The following is a 22758-nucleotide window of genomic DNA, read 5'->3' on the forward strand; positions in this document are numbered from 1 at the left end:
TAGGGTCAAAACCAAGGAAAATGAACACGATGATCTGGATATCAACGATTGATCTGGGCTGTTTTAGCCCAACTTGAAGTCACCTTCTTCATGTTTCTGGCTTTGATCTTCACTGAAAAAGGAGAATTATTCCTTTCTTCGGTGATTTAGGACAGCAGTGAGCAGTGCTTGTCGTGATGGTCTATAATATATTTGTCTTCGCGGATTTAATTGGAGATATTGAATGGTTTAGGATTGCATTTATCTCCGTCATGCACTGAGGCTGCACTGAAGTAACAATTGAAAGGGTTGATCGCTTTCGCCCCTGCTTCTGAGTTCCTGAAATGGGAGCAGGTACTTAAGTGCCCCTAAAGTACACTGTGTTCTTCTTGCTGTAACCAAGAAATCAGAGTAGCCATTGGGGTTGTTTATATTTGTTTTCAATAAAGTGTTATTTGCAAGATCAAAGAGGACCGTTGTTTGGTACCCGCCGACTCCCATTGACTTAATATTCTGCACATTCTCAAAATCTACGTGACATGTGGAATTACCAGCCTTAATTTCAGAAATTCATTTCTTCCCTAGAATTGAAAAAATGAAGTTGTGCTCCGACACTTATATCCTAAGGGTCAAACTGAAAATTTAATGATCCAGTAATAGAACGTTCACAGCCTTTTAGTAATACTTTATCTGATCACTCCCAGGTAGTCTGGTGTCTAAAATATAGCAACAGTTTTATTTATTTTACGAACTAAGATAACCTTTTATTTTCAGTCCTCTTGGCTCCAGCTGCTGCTACTGCCACAGAACTTTGCTGAAAGTGATTAGTTCATGACTCCGTCGGTGCCGGGAAGTCTGCAGAAACAAACCCGTCAGTTCACAGCAAACTCCCCTTTTATAATCTCGGCAGCCCCAGTTAGAGACCTTCATAAGGTGCCGTGTACTTTATGATGGCGGACCGAGCACGCGCAAAGCCCAGAACCGTTGAAAGACAGGTCTGCCTGGCTGCCTACGACCACTGAATTTCTGCTCAGAACAGTACTGATGTGGGAAGATTGGTGTGATTTTGATGCAGGATCTTCGAACTTAAAAGGTAGTCACGCCACCTAGTTTGGATGTTGTGTAATCATTCTGACCTTAGTGGTATCAACGTCCGTCACTTAGGTTCAAATCCTACCCACAGACCTGGAATTCCATTACACCAGAAGCAATGCAGGTTTTGGACCCCTAGCTATATCGTTCGGTGGGCTTTCCTAATTCACTTAGTATTTGAGCTTCATGGAAGATTTTGCCTCCACTATAGATTTCTTTAAGATTTTTGTACTACACAGCGGTTTGAACTTCGAGGAATCGTTGCCTTAACTAATGACTTGGCTGCTTTTTAATACAACACAATACAGCGAACATGTATATCTGTTCGTTGGTCCCCATATTTTGACCTCAAAAACCACAATAAAATGACCGCTTTAGAGCAGCTGCCGTGTTAACCTCAAACCCTGTCGAGAAGACGAAAGATGTGATAATTATGTGGTGAAGATCAGCATAAATGATAGTTCAGGTTGGACCGATCATTACATCGAAGCTGGTGCTCACTGTCCATAGTTCACAAATGAAGGACGTGAACACCAAGTGACACAGCCTATAATTATCAAGACCAAAAAATAAAACAATAAAAATAAAAGAGAAATAGGCTACAGTTTATGATTGATTCTGGATTTTGGGATTCATACCACAAGAGTGCTGGGAGCCACTGGAGTGTGAGTGCATGTGTTACAGATGCTCTTTTTTGAATCTTCCAAAGTTTCTTTATATCCTGTTATCTGGTCCTCTATACGTAAAATATGAGGACGATGCCTTTTCTGGCTTTAAAAGACACGTGCAATTCTTGACAGAATTACTGCTGTAACGTCTTTCGTCTTTCCGAGAACATTTCACGCTTATGTAGTGGCTGGGATCAACAGCAACATATTGGACCCCGTAATGTCTGCCTAAAAGAACCAGTAAACCACTTGAAAAGTACACCCAAACAAAAGCTTCATCCTTCTCCATTTAATCAGTCATGACTCTCCGATCGAAATACTTTTACCAACCGATGTGCGGTATGCCACCTAGCCATGTGCCCATAGGGTCTCCGACCTGCAGTCTCCGTTCTAATTATCACCAGCGACGCACAGGGGCATGCGCCAGCCGTAAATCACTCCATTGGCCCGGTGGCCGACGACTGACAGCGACCCGCTACAGTCGCTCGCCGGCCGTAAACAAATTACCACTGGCTCTATCAAGAGATTTACGCAAGGAGCCCAGGATTTATCGCTGGAACTGGTATCTCTCATTTCACCTGTTCAATCGTGGAATTTTCAAGACTTGGGTATTCCAAGGTAATTAGTCGTTGGTTCGAACCCTCCTCGGATAACTAAGCTGAAAAACGGGATTTACTTCAAGGTTGGCGTTAGACACCCACGTAAAAGCTGAAGGGGAAACCGTTACATCTCTCACTGAATTATTAATACACATGGCAGGATACACAAAACCACACATATTACATACGTTAGGAGTGCCGTACAGGTCTATTTTTCCACGCAGTCATTGGTTTCGGTCCAGTTAGGCCAGCATGACCCTTCTACAAGTATTCAAAAAGAGAAATATTGACTCCCAAAAGAAAAGCAGGAATAATTTATAAGGGTATAGAGGGCTGTGCTGAGGTTACCTTCATTACTTCCCAGGGACTTCGTAAGTGAGGGTAAGTCTGTTGGTAAACCAGGATATACGCTAAACTGGCATCGGAAATGGAAATCAATCAATTGTTGCCGGTTGATTATCTCCAAGTGGTTGGCTGGAGTTTTTGATCGCTTGCAGGTGTGCCCGAGAGTTGTTCTCTTTTGAGCAGAGTTAGATCTGTAGCAAATCTTGTGATTCATTTAAATTCTATCCCCATTCTACCTGTCCTTGGGTTCTAAGCATCCATAACTTCACCTACCATTGGCTCCACTCTTTCGGGAGTTGATACGTTCTTTGCACAGTGCAGATGTATGAGAATAAACCCGATTAAAACTTTGATTATGATGAACTGTTTATGAACAATGGCTAACTATCCAATCATGAAAGCTGTGTTTGTTTAAATGACATTTCTCTTGCAGGTGTTGAAAGCTTTGAATGGTGTATCGTTATCATATTACAGTCGGTCTATTGATCGGTATCATTGTGGAGTAAAATCCCAAGACTTACGAAGCTCAGCGGGACTTCGGAACTAACAGCTGCAGGGCACTGGAACCTGCGACCGGTATGGCGTTTTACGACTTCACGGTGGGGAAGGGGGCGGAATCATCCCAAAATAATGCTCTGCGGGAAAAAAGACCATTTTGGAAAGAGTTTTACTAGAATTGGACACTACACAGGGTTCAACTGCATGAGTATTTTCATCATCGGGAGATTAATGGGTTGATTTCGGTGTGCCTTTGTCGTATTGTTACCAATCACTTTCCTGAAATACAGAACCATCATTGAATCTGCTGACAGATGTGATTCCATTTTGTTCACTGTTCATACTTGTACTTGAACCCGAAGCAATGATTCATTGTGAACAACGCTTGTAATCTCTGGCGTTAATAAGATAATGGTAATCTTACCAGGAGAGTCAAAATGGTCGATAGCAGAGCGTCAAAACTGCGCCTTTCAAACCAAGGGTACTTTAGATGGATACCATGAATACCTATTAAAACTGATGTCAAACAAAATATATTTTGAAACCAAAACCTGTCAGATTTTAAAAATATATTTCCATGTCCCATTGTGGTGTTCGGTTTCTGCAGTTCTGCGCCTCAAATTCAGCAGTGATCTGTCTGAGATTGGGCTGTAATTAAAAAAATGGGCGACGGGGAATCATTGTTTCAGATCAAATGTGACGAGGACCTAGCTTTCCGATCTCGAATTCCTGGTAACTAGGAAGGGATGAACCAAAATCACCATCTCACAAGGATTGAATGCTTCGTTTGCCGGGATATGGAGACCGTGTGATATTGGTCCAAACTGACATAGATTGATGAACTTGTAATGTTCATGGATTCAGTTACCATCAATATGAAGAAATCGTTGTAGGGAGATTGACCCTTGTGGTTGGCTGTTTTGACTTGGTTTTTATGCCAGTTTTGCTACTCTGCTGGTGGCATTGTTCTTTTTCTTTTAACCTGGTTATTACCTACCGTATAATAACGACCGCCCTCGTCTTGCTCTGAAAATGGCTGGTTGTGAAATACGGGCGTTTCACAATAGTGCGCCTCCAAGAGTTTGCAACGCGTTGACCAATTACAGTGTGCGAAATTTGTCGACCCAATGCGCGTTTGGAAAGGGTCGACAGATTTGGCGCCTTGTGATTGGTCAATGTGTTGCAAACTCTTGGAGGCGCACTATTGTGAATCGGTCGTATTGGTGTTGATCATATTGTTATTCACCAAGGTAACATCCTCTCTCTCTTCTGTTTTACCCAGTGCTATTGGTGACTAGGTGAACCTGCATGCTGGCTTAGTGCACCTGCGCTGGGATGCCATACTTTATTCCTTCCGACTGCAGGCATTCATCTTCATTTGGGGAGTTTGTTTTTGGTTGCCTGGTTCGGGTCCAACTCTGAGCTCGTAAAACTCACTGCCTCGTTACGGGAGCATTTAGCGAGAGGTCATGAGAGAGTATTAAACCGGGTCATAACCCCTGAACCCTCGGCACTTGACGACATGAAGTCGCGTAGATGATGACAATGCAGACAGCTGCATTGTCGAGGGTTATCCCGCACGGACCAATCAATGTCCACAAGTTGAGGTACTCAGAGAGCTAACAGGTGCGTGTAGACAGGTGTGGTACTTTCTGGAGGACAACGGCATCGGTTCTTTTGTTAAGCGTTATTTAAATTATGTGCATTATGAATATGCATGATGTAATTTTACGCGTAGGCCTATTTAATGGAACCCGACGCTTGAGCGAGGAAGTCAATCTGAGACTTTACTGCCCCGGGTGGCCTGCAACATTTATTTCAGTGAATGTTAAGTTCACATTTCTTTTATTTAAATGCTGTTATTTACATATTCTAAATTACCAGTTCTTTCCTTTCTTCTCAGTTACAAATAAAGTTTGAATTACCCTTTACTTTTTCGCTTGCTGTAAACGACGAATAAACTTTAATTTCACGTTAAATGAACAATCTGTTCAGTATAATCTATACCATCAAGGGGTTTATGTCGGTAGTAGAAAAGGTTATTTAAAAGGATATCTTGACAGTGCTAACCGTGTCATTACGTCAGACTTTTAGAACATTTCAAAGTAGGAGTAAATTTCGAAATCTTCACAGTCAAATCAAATTAAAAAGTTATAGAATCCAGCACTACACCACGTGCCTGTGCTCGACCCATATCTGCGTGTTTTGTCTCAATTGTGCACCCTTCTAGTTGTACATCCTTTTACGTTTCTTAAGTGCGAGTTTGACGTCACGTGTCAATTAAGCAACTCTTTAGGTTGCAATAGGACTTAGTTGTGTAAAACAGACCAGTCTAATCTATGGTTGCATCCGATTTTTGTTGTCTGGAGCAGGATTTAGATCTTTGTTCCATTTGAAACACGCAGGGACGTTGTGACAGCCAGTGCTGCACCCAAGACCTTGATGTCCAAGACCTAGACCGAGACCAATGCATTCGAGACCAAGACCGAGACCCACTCCTTCAAGACCGAGACCAAAACTTCGAGACCGAGACTTTTGCAGGTAGAGACCGAGTCCGAGACCTGATCTTCTGAGACCAAGATCGAGACCAAACATTAAAATTGTATGCTTTTTAATACGAAGGTAAACGAGGACAAGGTGCACAAGAAGATAAAGTTATACTGAACATATAAAATGAAAAAAAGTACATATGCAACACATCGGACTTAAATAAATAAAATAATTCTTCAAGACTTGACACTGTTTATATTACCTTTGGGAAATACAATGTAGTTGCGATGAGCTGCAGACTTCTGATATTTCAATACCACTTGTAGGCGTATGGTTTAATACGGCCTGTAACCATTAATTCCGAAGCCTATTTTAATTAAATTTAACTGAAATATTAAGCAGCTGGCGAGTGCATTCATGAGTGGTAGCTAGGAGCACATTTTGTTGTGGCCTCGACAGGTCTCGGGGGAGACCCGAGATTGTGACATCTGAGACTAAGACCAAGACCGAGATCAGCACTTTCGAGACCGAGGCCAACCCTCCCGAGACCGAGACGTTGATAGGATGAGACCAAGACCGAGACCACAAAAAAGGTCTCAAGACCTGGTCTCGAGACCGAGACCAGGTCTCGAGACCTACAACACTGGATTGACAACAGCCGTGATTGTAGCCCTGGATGGAGGGCTGTTTCAGACACAGCTCGTGGTTGAACAGAATCTGGATGACGTATCTGTATGTTGACTTACAAACTTGTTAGTACGACTATTCACAGTTTTGCACTTTGAGCTGACCTTAAGAATCTGAAATCGTCCTTATCCAGGGTGGTTTGTGTGGTTGATATTTCCTTCCACAGTTCTCAGTTTTGTGACAAAGAGGACGAATAGCAAACTGTTACCGAAGAACTAAGCCGCTACATTGACCTCACATGCACTCGTTAGCTAGCTGGTCCCCTGCACTTCCTCTTATTAACAAAAAATATCAGAAATAATTTATGGGCTGGCCGACGTCTGCCTCTCTTGACTGTTATTGATTAGCATGGTGACTTTGTTGTCTACAGGGAACAGAACCACATTCTTTTTCCTTGATTTACTGGAGACGTTGCTGGGAACACCACTATTTTGGCAACTCGTGTTCCGTGTCAAAAAAGCTCAACATTCGGTCACATTGATGTACTTGATGTGGTAAATGCAAACCTGTTTTAGTGCTACGTTCTCTGTTGATTTTACTCCAGTGTATAGCTGATGGTTTCATTGGTGTCCTAAAGATCAGACAGAAGCTGGCATTGGTTGTGCATCAAGGAAAACGTATGGTTGGTAGCTTGAACCACTCTCCATTGAAGCGCATTACTTCAGGTCTTATAGCCTTGCACTTCAATCGGCACAGTCAAAGGTGTATGGCAGTATAGCTGATTAGCCATCCATCTCCTGAATTGTAGGCTAAGCTAAGTCGGAGACCAAGGAACTTTGCTTTCGGTGTTGTAACAGGTCGAAGCATAGTCGAAGAAACAACGACGTCAACGATCACGTGACATTCGTGTGATGTTGCCCTAGCTAGTTTAAAGATAGTAAGGATCACATATTAATTTATGTATGGACAGTGCGTTTCCGTTGATACTTTCAAGTAGGGTGATTTTGTCACGTCTAAAGTTGTGACTATGATATGTAACAATAAGTGCTACTTCATAACAACGTTAATCTGACAAGGTTATCACATGGTTACAGCCACAGTGATACAGAAATGGTGAAAGATTGATAAAATCTTTTCTAAATAATAATCTGTAAGCAAAGTCAATTTAGCACCATTGCCTCTCCCCAAACAAATTCTTTAGCCTGTTCCCTTGTTTTTTACATCTGTTCCTTCAAGGATGAACAAATATCTCCCTGATGCTGGAATAACCATTTAATTTGATTGGCAATTTGATAACAGTTACAAGTGTTTCTTGTGAAGTGCTGTATGGAAACCTTCAAGGGAAAGGATACAAGTTGAAAAAATGCTGAATATAGAGAACTGGAAGTCTAGTTTGAAACTGAAAGCCAGCTTGTTTTCGACTTCTGCCAGTCGGATAATTATGAGCTAGTCCTCATTCATGACACGGAATCGGTGATTTATGCACATAATCGCTCGCGAAACTTGGCACAGTCTTCGCTGTGTGATTGGGAAGTAGGCCTACATGTATGTGTGTTGGACCACGGACCATTGGACGTGTGCACTAAATGGGAGATTGTGGTGTGGGCAATTGTTGTTATAAAAAGCAGCAATATTTCCGCCTCTCCCGATGAAGGAGGATATTGGTTGGAATCCTGACCGTGAACTGGGAGAGGAAAGTAGGTCCCTGCGAACTATTCCACGCTGTGTCATCTCGCAGGGTTGTGTGTTTTTTGTTTTTTTTTTGGGCTTTTCCCGTTTTACATTTAGAACAAAAGATGCAATCACATGACAGCTGTGGCCTTGTCAGTTTTCAGATCATTTTCTTTTGGTTGTTGTTTAATCCTAACCACAGTCCCAACTCGAGAGAGTGTAAATTGGGTTCATGGACAAAATAGGGCTAGGTGGGCGTCCATGGTCCTATAATATTCTGCACAGGCTGAGGGCGCTGTGACTGACGTCAGTTGGGTATACACTAGTCATATTAAATTTGTAAGCGGTAGAATTTGAATGAGGACTTTTGTAAACTAATGGAAGGTTTCGTTCTCTGCAGTGTACCTTTAAGAAGGTACACAACCAACTCATGCATTTTAAAGGAAGCAAACAGACTGACTAGTAATTGCAGTCACCTTTTGCTTTCCCTTGATATGTTTGCTGAATGTTGTGATGGCAAGAAGATCAGAACTATGAAAACATCTGTAAACACACTCGAAAAAGACATGTCTTCTCAAAGCTACATCACACCCAAAAGAGAGTGAAGACATATACGGACATAGAATTTTCTATATCTCCAGTATGACAGCCAGGACATACTTGCGAAGTTCACATGACATAGGACGATATAAAGAAATTTTGTTAGTTCGAGAGTGTGTCTGGAGTATGTAACCACTTATCCTGTTGACAGATTTATAGTTAAATGCCCGATAAATATGACAACTGCTAGTTCCTCAATTGTACCAGCGGGAATCGATTGAGAGTGAGTCCACTAACAGTCTATCCGAGTTATTTCTAGTAACTCTCTCTAGTCTCTCTCTCTCTCTCTCTCTGCGCCTAGGAAATGTAGAGCAGACCCATGTTGACAAAGTGGGGCGCGGCGCGATGTCAGAATGTTGCATTTACAAGGAGTGGTTTCAGTGCCAAGTCTAATAATAGGCTTTTACAAACTCGTTACAGTAATATTTAGGTTAGAACGATATTGTTTGGAACCTATGTACCGCACTAGGGGCGCAACTACCAGACAACAACCCCTAGCAACAATGCCCGTATCCCCCAGGGAGTTGGTGCCCCCAACGGTTTGGAATCTTAATGAACAGTAACTATATAATTATGTTCAAACTGCAGTTCTTGTAAGTTCAGTGCTACTTGACTACGTGCCCCCCCCCAGGTTCCCACTTTTAAGTTTTACTTTAGTTAGGCCCCTATGCCACTTTACCACAGCAGGTGTCACCATGATAAAATATCTTTGCTGAGACATAGCTACATCTACAACCTACATGCTCCGTAGGGTCGAAGTTTGTGGGTACGCGGTTGAAATGTCATTTTGTGTCATGGAAAACGCATATTCCGCCTGTTCTCGATAGGACTAAACATCTGTTTTTACCCTCACAATATGTTGCCACCGGAAGTGCAACTTTGCGGCTTTAGTTTCAGAGACGAAGAACAAAGCCATGGAAAAGAACATCATCAAGCCTGTCACTGCGCCGATTATTAATAGTTCAGATGTGGCAGCGCTTTTAAAGAAAAAAAAATCTAGATGACTGTCGAGTGAGTGAAATGTGCCAGAGTCGTTTGATTGCTGAGCGGGAACACAGCTTACTCTGCTAGGCTACACACCTCTTCATAGAATGGAGGTGTTGAGAGCTACAGCTGAGATTCGTGCCGGGCATCTGGGTTTGACAAAAGATGCGATGAATCGATGGCTTATTTTTAGTGAGTTGAACTATCATTCATAACGATCGTTTTTATGCAGCGCAGGGATTAAACTTAAGTTCAGCTCGACTGGGAAGAGAAAAACTTAGCGTCGCAATCGCCAATATACAATCCGTGCATCTTCCAGTACCACCTTCACACTGCCAGCCAGAGGACACTGTCCATAAGTCAGCCCCCTTTTTAAGCTACGACATGCGAACATCACGAAAACGCTGAGAGGATTACTTGAAATAGATCATACGGTGAGCGTGTGATGCTTGGTCGGTATCGAATACAGAATACTGCAGTGTTATGGTTCATGCTGTGAATTTCGGAATTTACAAAGAAAAACAAACAACTTTCTGCTATATTTAGACAAAAACAAACATAAACACAAATGGAAACTTGCAAACTGTGGGTAGTATTGACAACTCACTTGATGAATTCGTCTGAAAAGGCAGATCACTCCGAGGTGTTTTTCTGACGGACCTTAATAGTATTTTGAACAGGAAAGATTCGGGACATGATGGTTTATGTATGTTTGCGATCATGGCTAGTGTTCCTGTTTCTCTCTGCAGCTCCGGATGTAGGATACTGCAGTCCTGGACCATAGAAAGTACAGTGGTGTTGTAGTCAGTCTTTGCTCTCCAGCTGTTGGTAATATTATTTCTTTCCAAATGTTGCATTCAGACAGATACACCTGCCGAAACGTTTGTTTTTGGACTGTTGTTTAATCTTCTTTTCTTTGGGGACAAGGACAAGTATGTTCCCATCCCTAGGGCGGACACACCTAAATAAAATAATAATGTCTTTCTTTAAATATTTATTTCCAAACTTTGATATCACAAAGAACATTTCTTTGGTTGAGCACGCATTGGAGCTCCAGTGACGATGGCATCAGACAACTTAAAAACAAGTTCACTGTATCAGTTGCCTTTCCAAGCCCTGCCTCATCCGCAACCCCAACAATCCTACTCTTAACCAGAATGGCTCAAACTCAGTGACACTGCTGCGAAATTAATCAGCGTTCAAAATGTGAAATGGCGGCGCACATGGAAGGGATACATTTTTTTTTGGTTGTTAATTAAGGCTGGTGGGCAAGACTAATACACTGTCGTTCTGTAAGGATACAGTATCACGTACGCTTCCCGCCTGGTGCCATGGTGTCTGCGCGGTGACCAGCATTCGGTTTCGATCTTAACGAGTTTACATATCCTATTTAATTATGATCCATGGTTGTTTTATCTTCACGGATTTAGATTCACAGATGGACCCGTAGCCCCTCATGATCTCCTTACAATTGTGAATTGTGTCAGAATATTCATTCGTTTGTCTAGTACGCTCCCAGTGTGGATAGACAAAAACGGAGCATTGGACTGAAATGACGCAATATTTTGGAGAATGGCAGATGTGCACGTGATTGGAGTTACCGTAAAACATTACATATATTGTCCGTACATATTTGTTTGAAAACGTTACATTCATGCATTAGTTCTTTAAAAAATCAGTATGGATCACATTCACAGTTTAAAACAATTTCTTCACGTCCTTAATGATCACTTCGTACTTCTTCAATCAGTTGTCACATCGCCAACCAAATTAATCTTACGAATATTAATTTTCATACATGACAGACTTTGCACTTTTTACAAGGTATTTCTTTCTTTTTTTCATTTTCTCAAACCATTATTGAATGGAAGACAATCCTGCTAATTGTTAATGACTGATGACCACCACAGCCTGGTGAGACTCATCAGTAATCGCTTTCCTCTTTTAGCTATCATATTGCTCAAGCACTTAACGACAAAAGCATCATCTATTTTGGTACTGAACTCAGTCCACTGACAATGCGCCATCATCTGAACCGGAGAAGGTGAAGTTCAGAACACTGCGGCCCAACTGAGGCGCGAACAGATCACCGAGGCACCGCCAATTAATCCATACCGCTGATTGACGCGGACACCCCGTTGGATGCAGGTAAGGGTACATGGGATCCGGCCATCACTTTGAGCCGGATCACTGCGTCGTATCTGGCCGAACGAGTTTCACGACCAAGAAAATTGGATCATCAAATTTCTCGCCCGGTTGATGTAAGACAAGCTTTGTCTAAGTTCTACAAAAGCCGCTTGTCTTTGAGTTACTCAATTTATTATCGGCTTCCTGCAAAACATGGTTCTCACATCTCCCTTTGTTCATGGATGGATGGATGACAGCCCCTTGTTGCTGAAATCTAGTTTCTCTCTGTTTCATTTTATTGGTTAATTTCAAGGCCGAATAAAATATTTGATCGAGGTCATCGATCAAAATTAATTTAATTTTGATCGAGTGCTTGAAGTGCTATTTCTTGACTGATTCATTTATCAGTGACTTCCTGTTCAGTGGGTTCTTGAAAAAAAATTATAAAATGTCACCTAACGGTGAATTTATTATAGAATTCCGGACATTAATCATCAGCAATTGAATTCTGGTCATCAATCAAGTTTGGACCTAAATTGCATTGTGAGTCTTGTGTTGTCTTTCCTTCCCATTTGCTTTGTTATAATCGGTAACTTTAATGTGGTAGTTGATGTATTTTGCCAGCAAGCCTACATCTTCATATTTTTACGCACGTCGACAAACTTCAAATCCGCTGCTTTTCTCTTCATTTTTATCTCTATTATGATGCATGTTAACCATCATAATCATTCAAGTTGGGATTGCCACATGTTGGCGCTAGAGGGCGTTTTATTAAAACGCGTACTCTTCCTGATCTTCGCTCTAGTTAAGTTGTGCGCCATCGCATACTACTTGTGCTCTTCTGTAGCCTATTAACATCTGCAATTTCATGTTCGGCCCATAACCAGAGTTGGCAAAGGCCTCTTAGTTAAAACCACAGAAGTCCAGACATACAGGCCTACGTACGTACGTACGTGCAGGGAGTCACGGTGACACACAAGCTGCGGCAGCGCGACCGAACCCAGACAAACTGTACTTGGGCCTTGCTGACGGACGCACAAACTGTTTTACCGAAGCCCTGTCTTTTCGAAGCTATTTTTTTCAGCATAGCGCATGTTGATAAAAACGGACACCAAGTCACCAAAGCACATAGACCATAAGCCAAAGGCATTAAGCCTGTTTTCGGTTTCAGGTATAATATATTAAAAATATAAAGCTATTTGCGTGCGAATAGGTTGACCCAGCGCGTGTTGCTGAAGTCTAATACGTGTGACCCGGAAGGTGTGTTTAACACATCACAATGAAAAAACGTGAATAACCGGGACACTATTCCACTTATTTTGCCTTTGAACCATTTTTGGTACATCACGAGGCCTTCTGACGTCGTACGGTGTCTATCTAAAGATGGCTTGCAACTGGTTCCCTTTACTCTCATTTCATAATTGTGAAGGGTACAGTCCGCTAATTCTATTGCTATTTTGGGGGTATCTTCATTCAAAGGTGAATAAAAAATTTTCGTGGCTAACCCCCATGAAATTGAAACGAAAAGTGATCTTCTGGCCATAATCTTGGATTTCCAGTGAAAAAAGGGAGGCCAACCTTTTCACGAAAGTCAACAGGCGGCGCTATTTCGGTCCGATTTAGCACCGTTTTCTATGGGCGCGTAGATGGTGTAGTGCAACCTTAGGCTGTCTTTCCATGGTGCAAGAGGGCGCTGCGCAATTTGGTTTATTTATTTCGGGAAGGAAAATGGCGACTTGGCAACACGAAGCTTTCGTTTGGCGATTTTTGACAGGTTTTGAAAACGGAAGAGAATTTACTTTCTGGTTGGTTTTTCGGAATTTTTGACGCGTTTTATTGAATAAGTATTGCTTATATGACGTTTACTCATGTAAATGGAACCATGAGGGGGGGGGCTCTTCGTTTGTCCCAGAACTAGACTGGGTCCGACATCGATCCGCCACGAGCGGGACAGACGTGCTCTCTTTTGAAATCTGTCTCTTTTCTGTCGCCACCAGAAAAGAGACAGATTCTAAAGGAGAGCCATCCACAGACCTACGTGTGGGACTAGGTGGATGTCGGACCCTACAGCTCAGGGGGTAGGCTACTCTGACATGTTTGATACCGGTCTCCGAGCTCTGAGTCTGACAAGTTTGATTAATAACATACGAAATGTGAAACTCCGTCAAGGCCTATTCTACTTCTAACAGGTCGTGGACCAAGCCACAATCTAGCAATGTCCCTGGTTTCTGCTTAATATGTTGCATGTTCAAGTGGCAGTGACATCATTTTTATCAGGTCACGTGATAATGATGTTGTTTTCCTTCAAGATTTTGGGAAACTAACTAACTGCCAGCAATCAACATGGCCGCCGTTGCCATTGATTGTAGTCTATGCCATTGCAAAACTATTTCCGAAAGCTATTTTGGAAAATTGCCCCAGTATACATAAAATTCACCATGATGAATCGATGGAGATTTTTCATGGCAACATTTTCATGCATAAAGTAACCTTCGGCAAAACTTTATTTTTATTGTGTAAATGTTTTCATTGGCAGAATTGAACTCACCTAGCCTACCCAACACTTCCAGTGCAAGATTCAACCAAAATATCACGTCGATCTGCTTTTAGAAATACGAAATGAAAGGAAAGATTCATTTAGCTCTGGGTAGCATGTTTCCTGTAAATTTGATCAATCAGAGCAATTTGTATTGAAGTTTTCAGCCGATAAAGATATCGATGTCATATGCAAACCTGATCCAAAAATAGCTCAAATATTACGTCATCATTGCATAGTCGAGCAACGTATGTATACTCTGGTGTCATTGCTAGATTTTGGTTTGGTCTATGGGCAGGAGGATTCACAAATATACTATTTTTCATTTTGTGCATGTCTGCCCGAGTCATGGTCACGTACATTAGATGTAGGCCCTACTTATTACTGGCTGAAATATGGTGGAAGGTCAGTTAGGATAGCTGCCTGGCTGTGGCTTAATTTCACAATCAGATGATGTGGCTGTTTTACGACTGGAATGAGAAAGAATTTTTAAAGAAAAATTTTGTTTAAAACCTCTCCAAATGTTTGTTTTTGATCATGTATTTCACGATAAAGGTATTTAAACAGATTTAATTGGGGTTTCACATTCACAATGGAGGATTGGCACCCTGTTTTATGTACAACTGGCCATTTCAATTTCTGTCTGTCCACCCAAAATAGTTTTTATCGTCGGAAAGGGTTCACTTGGGGGACAGACTCAGTGTTCAAATAATGTTCCTTTTCCCATTGCTTTTGCTTAACTGAGCAAATAAGGCTCTGTGTGTTTGTTCCTGTGGTAATTCCTCCAGTAAGAATTTACACAAATTCATGCCTTTTCTTTCTTTCTGTTGATCTTGGTAGACGAGGTGACATTACGCCAGGCATGATGCCGAAGTAGACCTAACACCTGTGTGGGTCAGTTACATTTAGTGAGCCTACATTATCGTGATAATGTCATCCACCAATGAAATTTCCTCCTCGCCTGTGAGCCCCAATCAACATGGTGCCGCCCTTGTATCGGACCCACCAACACCGCTCAACACAAAGGCCTCCTCCATGACAGACTCAGATAGTCTTGCTGATATTCAGCAGGATGTCACCCAGTGGGCTGCAGACACCAGAGGGCGCTTGGATAGGGGGTTAAGGAGAGAGACAGAGTCAGTGGTAATGGAGAAAGATGTGTTGGAATTAATGAGACAACTGAGGGAGGTCTTCATTGTTACACTGCAGAACAACAGGTGGGTGACTCTTAGCCATCGTCTGCTTTTAAAACATAACCATCCCTCCCATTCATGTTTCCTAAGTTTATGGAAGGTGGAATTGAATGTGAAAATTCTGTTTTGAGCAGCCAAAGTATTGATTTCAAATACTCAAAATATGGATTTTTTTTCCATAGCCCAGCCTACTGGAGATTACTGCAAGATGTCCTTGATCTCATTCTTCCTTACACCCAGCTCATTGGAGATAGACCAGAGGTGAATGGACAGTAATTAGTTTTTTTTATATGACCCAATAATGTACACGAATTGAAACTGATTATTGACAAAATAAAGTGTGCTTATTAAACCAAAACGACAACAAATTTTGCAACCAGTGAGGAAGTCAAGACAGCACTACAACGTGTGCAAGACCAAACCTTAAGTCAAGTGATTATAGAAATTCATAAGCTCCGAGCAGGACAAAGAGAGGGTGATATTTTCCTAGCAATGAAGGCTCCTTTGGTGGGAACTGCACGCCTTACGATCTCATTGCTGCCGACAAAATGAACACTCCCTACCAACATAGCTCTTTTCAACCGACGAGGGGGAGCTTTCGCTCAATGCAAATAGAAGACGCCACTAACTTGCACAGTGACAGTACACGTATTGCTGTGTACAGAGTGAGCCTATATGTGCAGAAAAGGAAACAGTTTTTTTAATTTTTAAATTCATTTGTATTTGACTGTGTTTTGGTGTAGATTTCTCATTATGTGGATAGGATTTACTATCAGGCCCTGCAGAGAGCTAAGAAACAGCAAACAGGTCCCAATATCATTGATAGTCTGTCCAGAGTCTTCCCAAAGGTATGCGGATCACACTTTATCTTGTATCTTACCAAGTTTGCAGGGACGTGTATGCCTGATTGTAACTTGTCATTTCAAAACTTTGTAGAAGTAGGCCCTACATTACAAATTCTCTATTTTTCTTTCTCTGGAATATTGAGACAAAAACAACGAAATAGAACTCATTAATTATTATTTATTTAACTTTTCATATTGTTGCTATTTGAAAATTCTGAGTGCACTTAATCTGCTTGATTAAAGGTGTCATACTTTAGTTTGAGACTGTTGTTTTGTGTCCTGCTGCAAATCTTGTTTTTCTTTTGACCTGCAGCGTTCAGAACTCCTAGCTGTGTCTGGTGGAGATGACAGGAATTTCCGTACGCCTACCCCACCCAAAATGAGCTTACCCAGCTCAGATGATAACCATTATGACCCAATGCTCCTTCCCAATGGCAAACATCCCTACACACTGGAACGACCTGTAAGTAAGATAGAATTAAAACTTATCTTGATTTTTTTTGTTACGCTTCGCTGTCTTAGTACAATGTACATGAACATGGTTAATATCTCTGTAATGCTGTCTGCTCCAGCAAATGAAAGTAAGGTTATAAAACTCAAGTTTGGAAAAAGTTACATGACCACAAAGTGTTGTAACATTGATAACTTTAACTTTGTAATAACTGCTACTGGTTTTTTAAATATTTTAATTTTTTTATCATACTCACACCGACAAGTAAGGCATGATTTCTTTGATTGTCATCAACCGTTTGACAGGGTGAAGAAGCAGGATTCCAGCCCAGAGGACTTTACTTCAGTGATATACGAGAAGCTTTGCCTGCTGTGGTACAGGAGACTACCAAACGTGAAGCTGTTTGGAGCGAGGGATTAGGTTTGACAGCGGCTGCACTCAACCTTGACTTACAGGAGAAGGTAAGGAGTGGATAGAACCAAAACGCTACTTGGAAAAGTTCATGTTCATACAAAAATCTGAACTTCCTGAGTATATTTTTAATTTTGGATTTTTGCCCTGCCCGACATATAACACTGTATACTCAGTGTTTGCCCCTGAAGACTTGTGGAAAAAAAAAAACACAAGCGCACTCGGGTGGGACTCGAGCCCATGACCTGCTTACTAGTGCAAACGTCTGGCTGGTTGGAGTCAGATGTAGCAGCGGGTACCGCAAACAACTATTTCCAAGGATGGATTTGCGCTGGGAGATGTCATTTGGAGTACACTTTTCCACAAGTCTTCAGGTGCAAACACTGAATATACTGTGTGATCATACACATCGGGCAGGGCAAAAAATGCAACATTAATTGGCATCTCCTCGGTGCAAATCCATCCATGGAAATAAGAATATTATGTTCAGTATTTTAGGACTCTAAATGGATGTTTTCAAAATGGAATTTCCAAACCCTCGTAGCATTCACTTAAAAATGCAGGATATTGTGTGGAATTTTAATTAGGAATGTTGGGCTTGATCTGCCCTAACTTGATTCTTATGGCGTGGCAGTAGAAAGAAGTAAGAAACTTACTAGATAAGAGACTACTAGATAAGAGTCAGTGAATTCTATCATGAATTTCATGAAATCTATGGTAACTTTGTACCCTTTCCATTTTAATGTCAATCTAAACACTCTTTTTGGCAGGTATCTTCTGGATCTGTTCTTGCCCAGACATCCACTGCACAAGAAACCACACCCTCCTGGACTGTAGACTCCACCCTCTTTAAGGAAGACTATGCCATCAGCGAAGAGGAAGAATCCGTAGGTGTTGCGTTTTCCTTCTTTCATCCACTTTCCTTTTCACAGGAGTAACTCTCAGGGAATCATTCCTCAGTTTGGCTTAAATTTGGCATTTATTAGTAGTTGTTCAGTACTGCTTTGAAATGAAACATAACCACTCCAAACTTGTTCTCATTACACGTACGTATACGACAAAGACCTTGACACCATTGCATTGCTACTTTCATGACACCGTTTAACCTCTTGTCTGTTGGTTGGTCGTTCTGTTCTGGTGCAGCTTCCCCCACCCCCACCCTTGACAGGCAAGGAAGCAGTGGAGTTATTTGGCAAGGGTCGTCACTTAGGCCAAGCCAAGTTTGTCTACCTTAACAAAGCACCAAATCGTCACTTTCGTCCCTATGACCTTGTAGCTGTCCCAAAACACAAGGTAGGTATTCAAGAAAACAAGCAAATCTGTGCTATTTGATAATGCTTATTAAGCAGTATATATGATAACGGATATGATTGAAATAAATATTGTATTCCAAGATCAGAAATGTATGCACAGCATTAGACTAAAGATATTGTAAAAATGGACAACTTTGTCTTTTCAGCAACTTCTTGCATTTTGATCAAATCAAATAAATGAAAGACGTGAATTTAGTTTAAAGGTGTGACGCTTATACTTGTGTGGATCAAAACATGACATTTACTGTGAGATATAACATGTGATTTTGTCCCCCCTCAGGCGGACCCCAATGAGCATTGGATTGTCTCCTGCTTTGGCATTATGCATAAGGTCAAAGGTCAGACAGCAGAGAGCATGTCATTGTATGACTGGCATAGAGAGGCCGTCTTGTGGAGCACGCTGACTAAGATGCCGTTCTTTAAATATTTCCTCATCAGGAAGGCATTTCACAGGTAACAAAGCTGAAAGTTTAGGTAAAGAAGTTTACGACTTCAAATCCCTTTTGTCCTGTCAGATTTACCTTGCAAAGATTTCTTCTCCCATGTGATATCACAGGTGGCTCTCTAACAAGAAATTCCTGGAGTACAGTAAAATTCGTCATCATGTGCAGCAATCGCTGCTACTTGCTGTACCTGTCTTTGGTGCTGCCTTGCTGCAGGTGTCCAAGTTATTACAGGAACTGTCTACAGTCAAACTGCTGCCCTTGGAACAAGAGTAAGCCTGCTCCATTAAACCATTAGTTTTCAAGAATCCCTTCCCACCATATTTTATGCTTATTGTTCGGTGACATTGTAATTAGACATTATCTGTTGATCGTGGTTGAATCATTTTAAGATAGTGTGACTTACATGTGAGTTAGATTGTCACAGGTTCTGACATCTCTCATACAAGACTCCAGCATTTTTTTTTTGGTCAACCAGCCATTGTTTCACCCTTGCTGAGTTTGAGCATGCAGCCAAGATGAAGCAACGAGCAGGTGAAGGAATCTTGGACAAATTCTTCAAGTAAGTCAAGTTTGTACTAGAGGGTCTTTTGATTTCTGTCTGTTTGTTTGTTTGTTTCTATTCTTCCAACAATGCATTCTGCACCAATTTCAGGATGTTTATGAGTGACTGTGAAGAAACAAGTCAAGATTTGTTCAGTTTTTAGAGGTGGAATCAAATCCCTTCATAAATATTCCGGGAAAACCCATGGAATCGGCAAAGACTGAGGACCTACTTCACCTGATGACCTAAATGGGATTTGAACCAGGGCCCCAGAGGTGGAAGGCAAGGAAGGAGTTGCTGCACCAACCTGACCCTTTTGATGCTTTCAGAGCATTGCAGTAAACATAGCTGACTTGTCTTGAAAATCAAATCTTAATGAGTTGACTGTTGCCCCAAATGATTCTGAGTCTCTGAGAAAAGACTTCGAGTCAACCTTGAACATTGCACCAGAAAAACTAAGTTCCACTTGGAATGTTTACTTAAGATGCACTCTAACTTGGAGAATTTTACTCCACACCTATGCCAAACTGACCGCAACCATCTTAACTTTGTCCACAGTTACTGTAAACTAATCATGGAGAGAACTTGCCAGGATTCTTTTGACAAGTTACATTTCTGTGAAGCACAGGCTAAGAAAGACAAGGCACTCTTGTAAGTAAGACTACAGACCTTGAATCAGAACTTGAATTCATAATTGTGATCTTATAATGAAACAGATGATAGGATTTTACTTATTTCGGGATCAGATTTTGTCTTCGAAACGTCCTCTTTAAGACTCGCTCTGTCAGTTAGCTCAAACTGTTTTCTGATGGATTATTGCAGTTAAGCAATCTTTCACACGTATCAGTCTTATCTGTTGCGAAAGACATTTTTTTTTCAATCCTTCAGTTCAAAAGAGTCCCTGTATGTTCAACGTCAGAAGAAAGAACAGAGGGAGCAAAACCTGAAAAGGGCTCAAGAGGAGACAAGGTAGGAATTGCTCCCATTCATGATTAGCCGACACATCTCTGTTTGGTTGTCTGTCTATGGCATCTACGTTCAGGAAGGAGCAAGCTGTTTGTGTCCTTGAGCAAGGCACTTCACCACAACTTTTTGTTTTCCTCTTTTAGGCATCTTGGCAACTTTGTTCAGCTTGTAGATCAGATCTTGCTATGCCATCTCCTAGCTCTAGCCAGGACTAACATATGCCACTTTGTCAACACCACCATGGCTAACGGTTCAGATGCCAAGAGAGAGGCACTGTTTGCAGCCAAGCTGGTCTTTACCGAAGAAAGTAAGGATTTGTTATAAAGTTGAGAATGGACTTAGCTTTAAGACATGCACATATATAACCTAAGGACTCCAAAGTCAGGCAAGACACTGCATCACACACACTCCTGTTGACAGCCTGGCTTTTGATATCAGAAATTAATACCTGTTTCCACAAAAAAGAAATGAAATTACAAACTAGCCTTCCCAAATAATGTTCTAATAAACTGTTTGAAAGATCCCTTTTTTATTCTTCAAACTTTGTAGAATACTCTTCTCTTTTGAGATACCTGAAGTATTAGCAGACAGCAACGTTGCATACGTTGTGGAGTTTCTTGTTCCAGTCTTTGACTGAGTCTCAGAGAATCATTTCCACTGCATCACTGTCAATTGTGTGGTAGTAGTTCTGATTTGGTTGTTTCTGTGTTGTTTTCAGGTACTCTGAGTTTGTACCCCAGCAAGGAAACCTTCACAGACAGTCTGACCAGTCTATTGAATCAGATTCCAATGCTTATCAGTAGTAAGTCTCATCCAATGGAGACAGTTACCAGTGGCTGGATAGGTGGAGAGAAAGAAACGGGTCAAGCAGCAACATCACCCAGGACAAAGACTGGTCACGATAGGTAGAGTAATGAACTCTTCATCTGTGCTGTATGAGATCGTGATGTTGTTTTTCAACTGAAGGAATTATGCTTTTTGGACAACGTTATCCCAAAGGCCAGGGGCATTACTTACACTAGTCCTTGTCCACTGTAGTACTTGTTTATTATATTTGCCGATGCAATATTGGTCATCTCGACAACACCAGAAACCTTTTGAAGCTCAATCCTAAATTAGAGCTCTTTGGCTTCTTCAGACCTCTACAGGCAGAGTCCATTCCTGACAACAGGTCAACTGTCACCCAGAAGTCTACCAACACAGCCCGCAAGTCCGTAGTCACCTTTAAGTCCGGCACCAAGACGGATGTAGCGCAGACAGTGAGCACCTCTGAAGTAGATCTGCCTCAGATGGATGATGAAGAGTTTAGTCATGGATCAGACTCTCATGATGGGGAGAGTGATTATGGAAGTATGGATGAGACAGACTGTACTCCACGCCCGACACAGGAAGGAGATGAGACTATCAGTGCTCCAATTTGGTCAGAAAGAGGTGAGTCCAAAATGGAACTGATGATACTGATTTTTTCGAAGCCAATTTTTTTCCCCCAGCGATATCACCAATATGATGTAAAATAGTCCAAACATTCTGCATGCTAACCCCCCGTACTTTCCATACAAATGCATGAACAATATGGCTTGGAAAAATTGCTTATTATCAACTGCTAGGTAAACAGACAAAGTTTTTGTTTTATTTCTTGCATAACTCAATCCGAATGTTTGCAAATAATTCAAATTTCCTTAAAAATCAATCATCATACCAGCAGCCTCAGCACCAAAAAATCGAATTTTTTTTTGTTGTTATTTTCAAAAGCTTGACCAAAGGCGTAAGAAAATGGCACCAATAAAATGGCGTTTTGCTTTGCGCATTTCCAGTTTTATGCTTGTTTGGCATGAAACGTTTTTGGAATCCTTGAGAATTTCAATGTTATGTTGTGACAACTTTATACATGCACATTGTGCAGCAAAATGAGGTTGAGTTTGATGAGATGGTGGAAATCAGTGGGGTTTAGGAAAAGCAAAGCAAAGTAGCATTGATTTTTTCTGGAAAAAAAAATATTAAAAACGATACCAGAGATGTCATGATATTTCAATATTTTGTAAAATAATAGCAATTTTGATCATAGTTTTTTGAATATTGTGTTGCGACAATTCTATTGTCATATCAGCCAGGAAAGTAATTCAAAAACCGTAGATCAGTAAATAAATTCAAAGGCCAAAACTAATGAAGTCTCTTCATTCACTTATACTTGATCTCATTCTCAATGTCAGAAGAAAGAACCAAATCTACTGACCAGCTAGGGGTTGCAACCCCTGACCTTGTCATGAAGGCCTCTCTGCAGGATGACCTGCAGGTCAAAGGTCGGGGTATGATGGGACAATACAGCCCACTGAACCAGAACAATCTGATTGATACACTGGAGAATGAGTAAGTTAG

The 22758-nt window shown here is 41.3% G+C and overlaps 1 protein-coding gene and 1 long non-coding RNA gene across 7 annotated transcripts in view; both read left to right on the forward strand.

Moving 5' to 3' along the window:
- The first annotated feature begins 2338 nt into the window (after positions 1–2338).
- On the forward strand, positions 2339–6424 carry LOC147796368 (uncharacterized). The gene is made up of 3 exons (XR_015428184.1): positions 2339–2719; positions 3117–3259; positions 4464–6424. It is a non-coding gene; the product is annotated as an uncharacterized LOC147796368 (long non-coding RNA).
- Positions 6425–13380: 6956 nt separating this feature from the next.
- Positions 13381–22758, forward strand: part of LOC110973526 (dynein heavy chain domain-containing protein 1-like) — a 56170-nt gene continuing 46792 nt past the window's right edge. For all 6 annotated transcript variants that reach the window (XM_087147930.1, XM_087147931.1, XM_087147933.1 and 3 more), the window contains exons 1-17: positions 13381–13485; positions 15057–15433; positions 15592–15670; positions 16153–16257; positions 16568–16717; positions 17011–17166; positions 17887–18003; positions 18260–18409; positions 18710–18882; positions 18986–19144; positions 19351–19434; positions 19975–20067; positions 20305–20385; positions 20526–20689; positions 21101–21287; positions 21521–21813; positions 22593–22749. In XM_087147930.1, coding sequence (XP_087004056.1) covers positions 15147–15433; positions 15592–15670; positions 16153–16257; positions 16568–16717; positions 17011–17166; positions 17887–18003; positions 18260–18409; positions 18710–18882; positions 18986–19144; positions 19351–19434; positions 19975–20067; positions 20305–20385; positions 20526–20689; positions 21101–21287; positions 21521–21813; positions 22593–22749 — 2435 coding nt within the window. In that variant the 5' untranslated portion in view covers positions 13381–13485; positions 15057–15146. The remainder of the gene's footprint in view (positions 13486–15056; positions 15434–15591; positions 15671–16152; positions 16258–16567; positions 16718–17010; positions 17167–17886; positions 18004–18259; positions 18410–18709; positions 18883–18985; positions 19145–19350; positions 19435–19974; positions 20068–20304; positions 20386–20525; positions 20690–21100; positions 21288–21520; positions 21814–22592; positions 22750–22758) is intronic.

The sequence above is a fragment of the Acanthaster planci genome, linkage group LG17 (assembly GCF_054643075.1).
Source record: "Acanthaster planci isolate LZ-2023a linkage group LG17, COTS_SCS, whole genome shotgun sequence".
Taxonomy (NCBI): domain Eukaryota; kingdom Metazoa; phylum Echinodermata; class Asteroidea; order Valvatida; family Acanthasteridae; genus Acanthaster; species Acanthaster planci.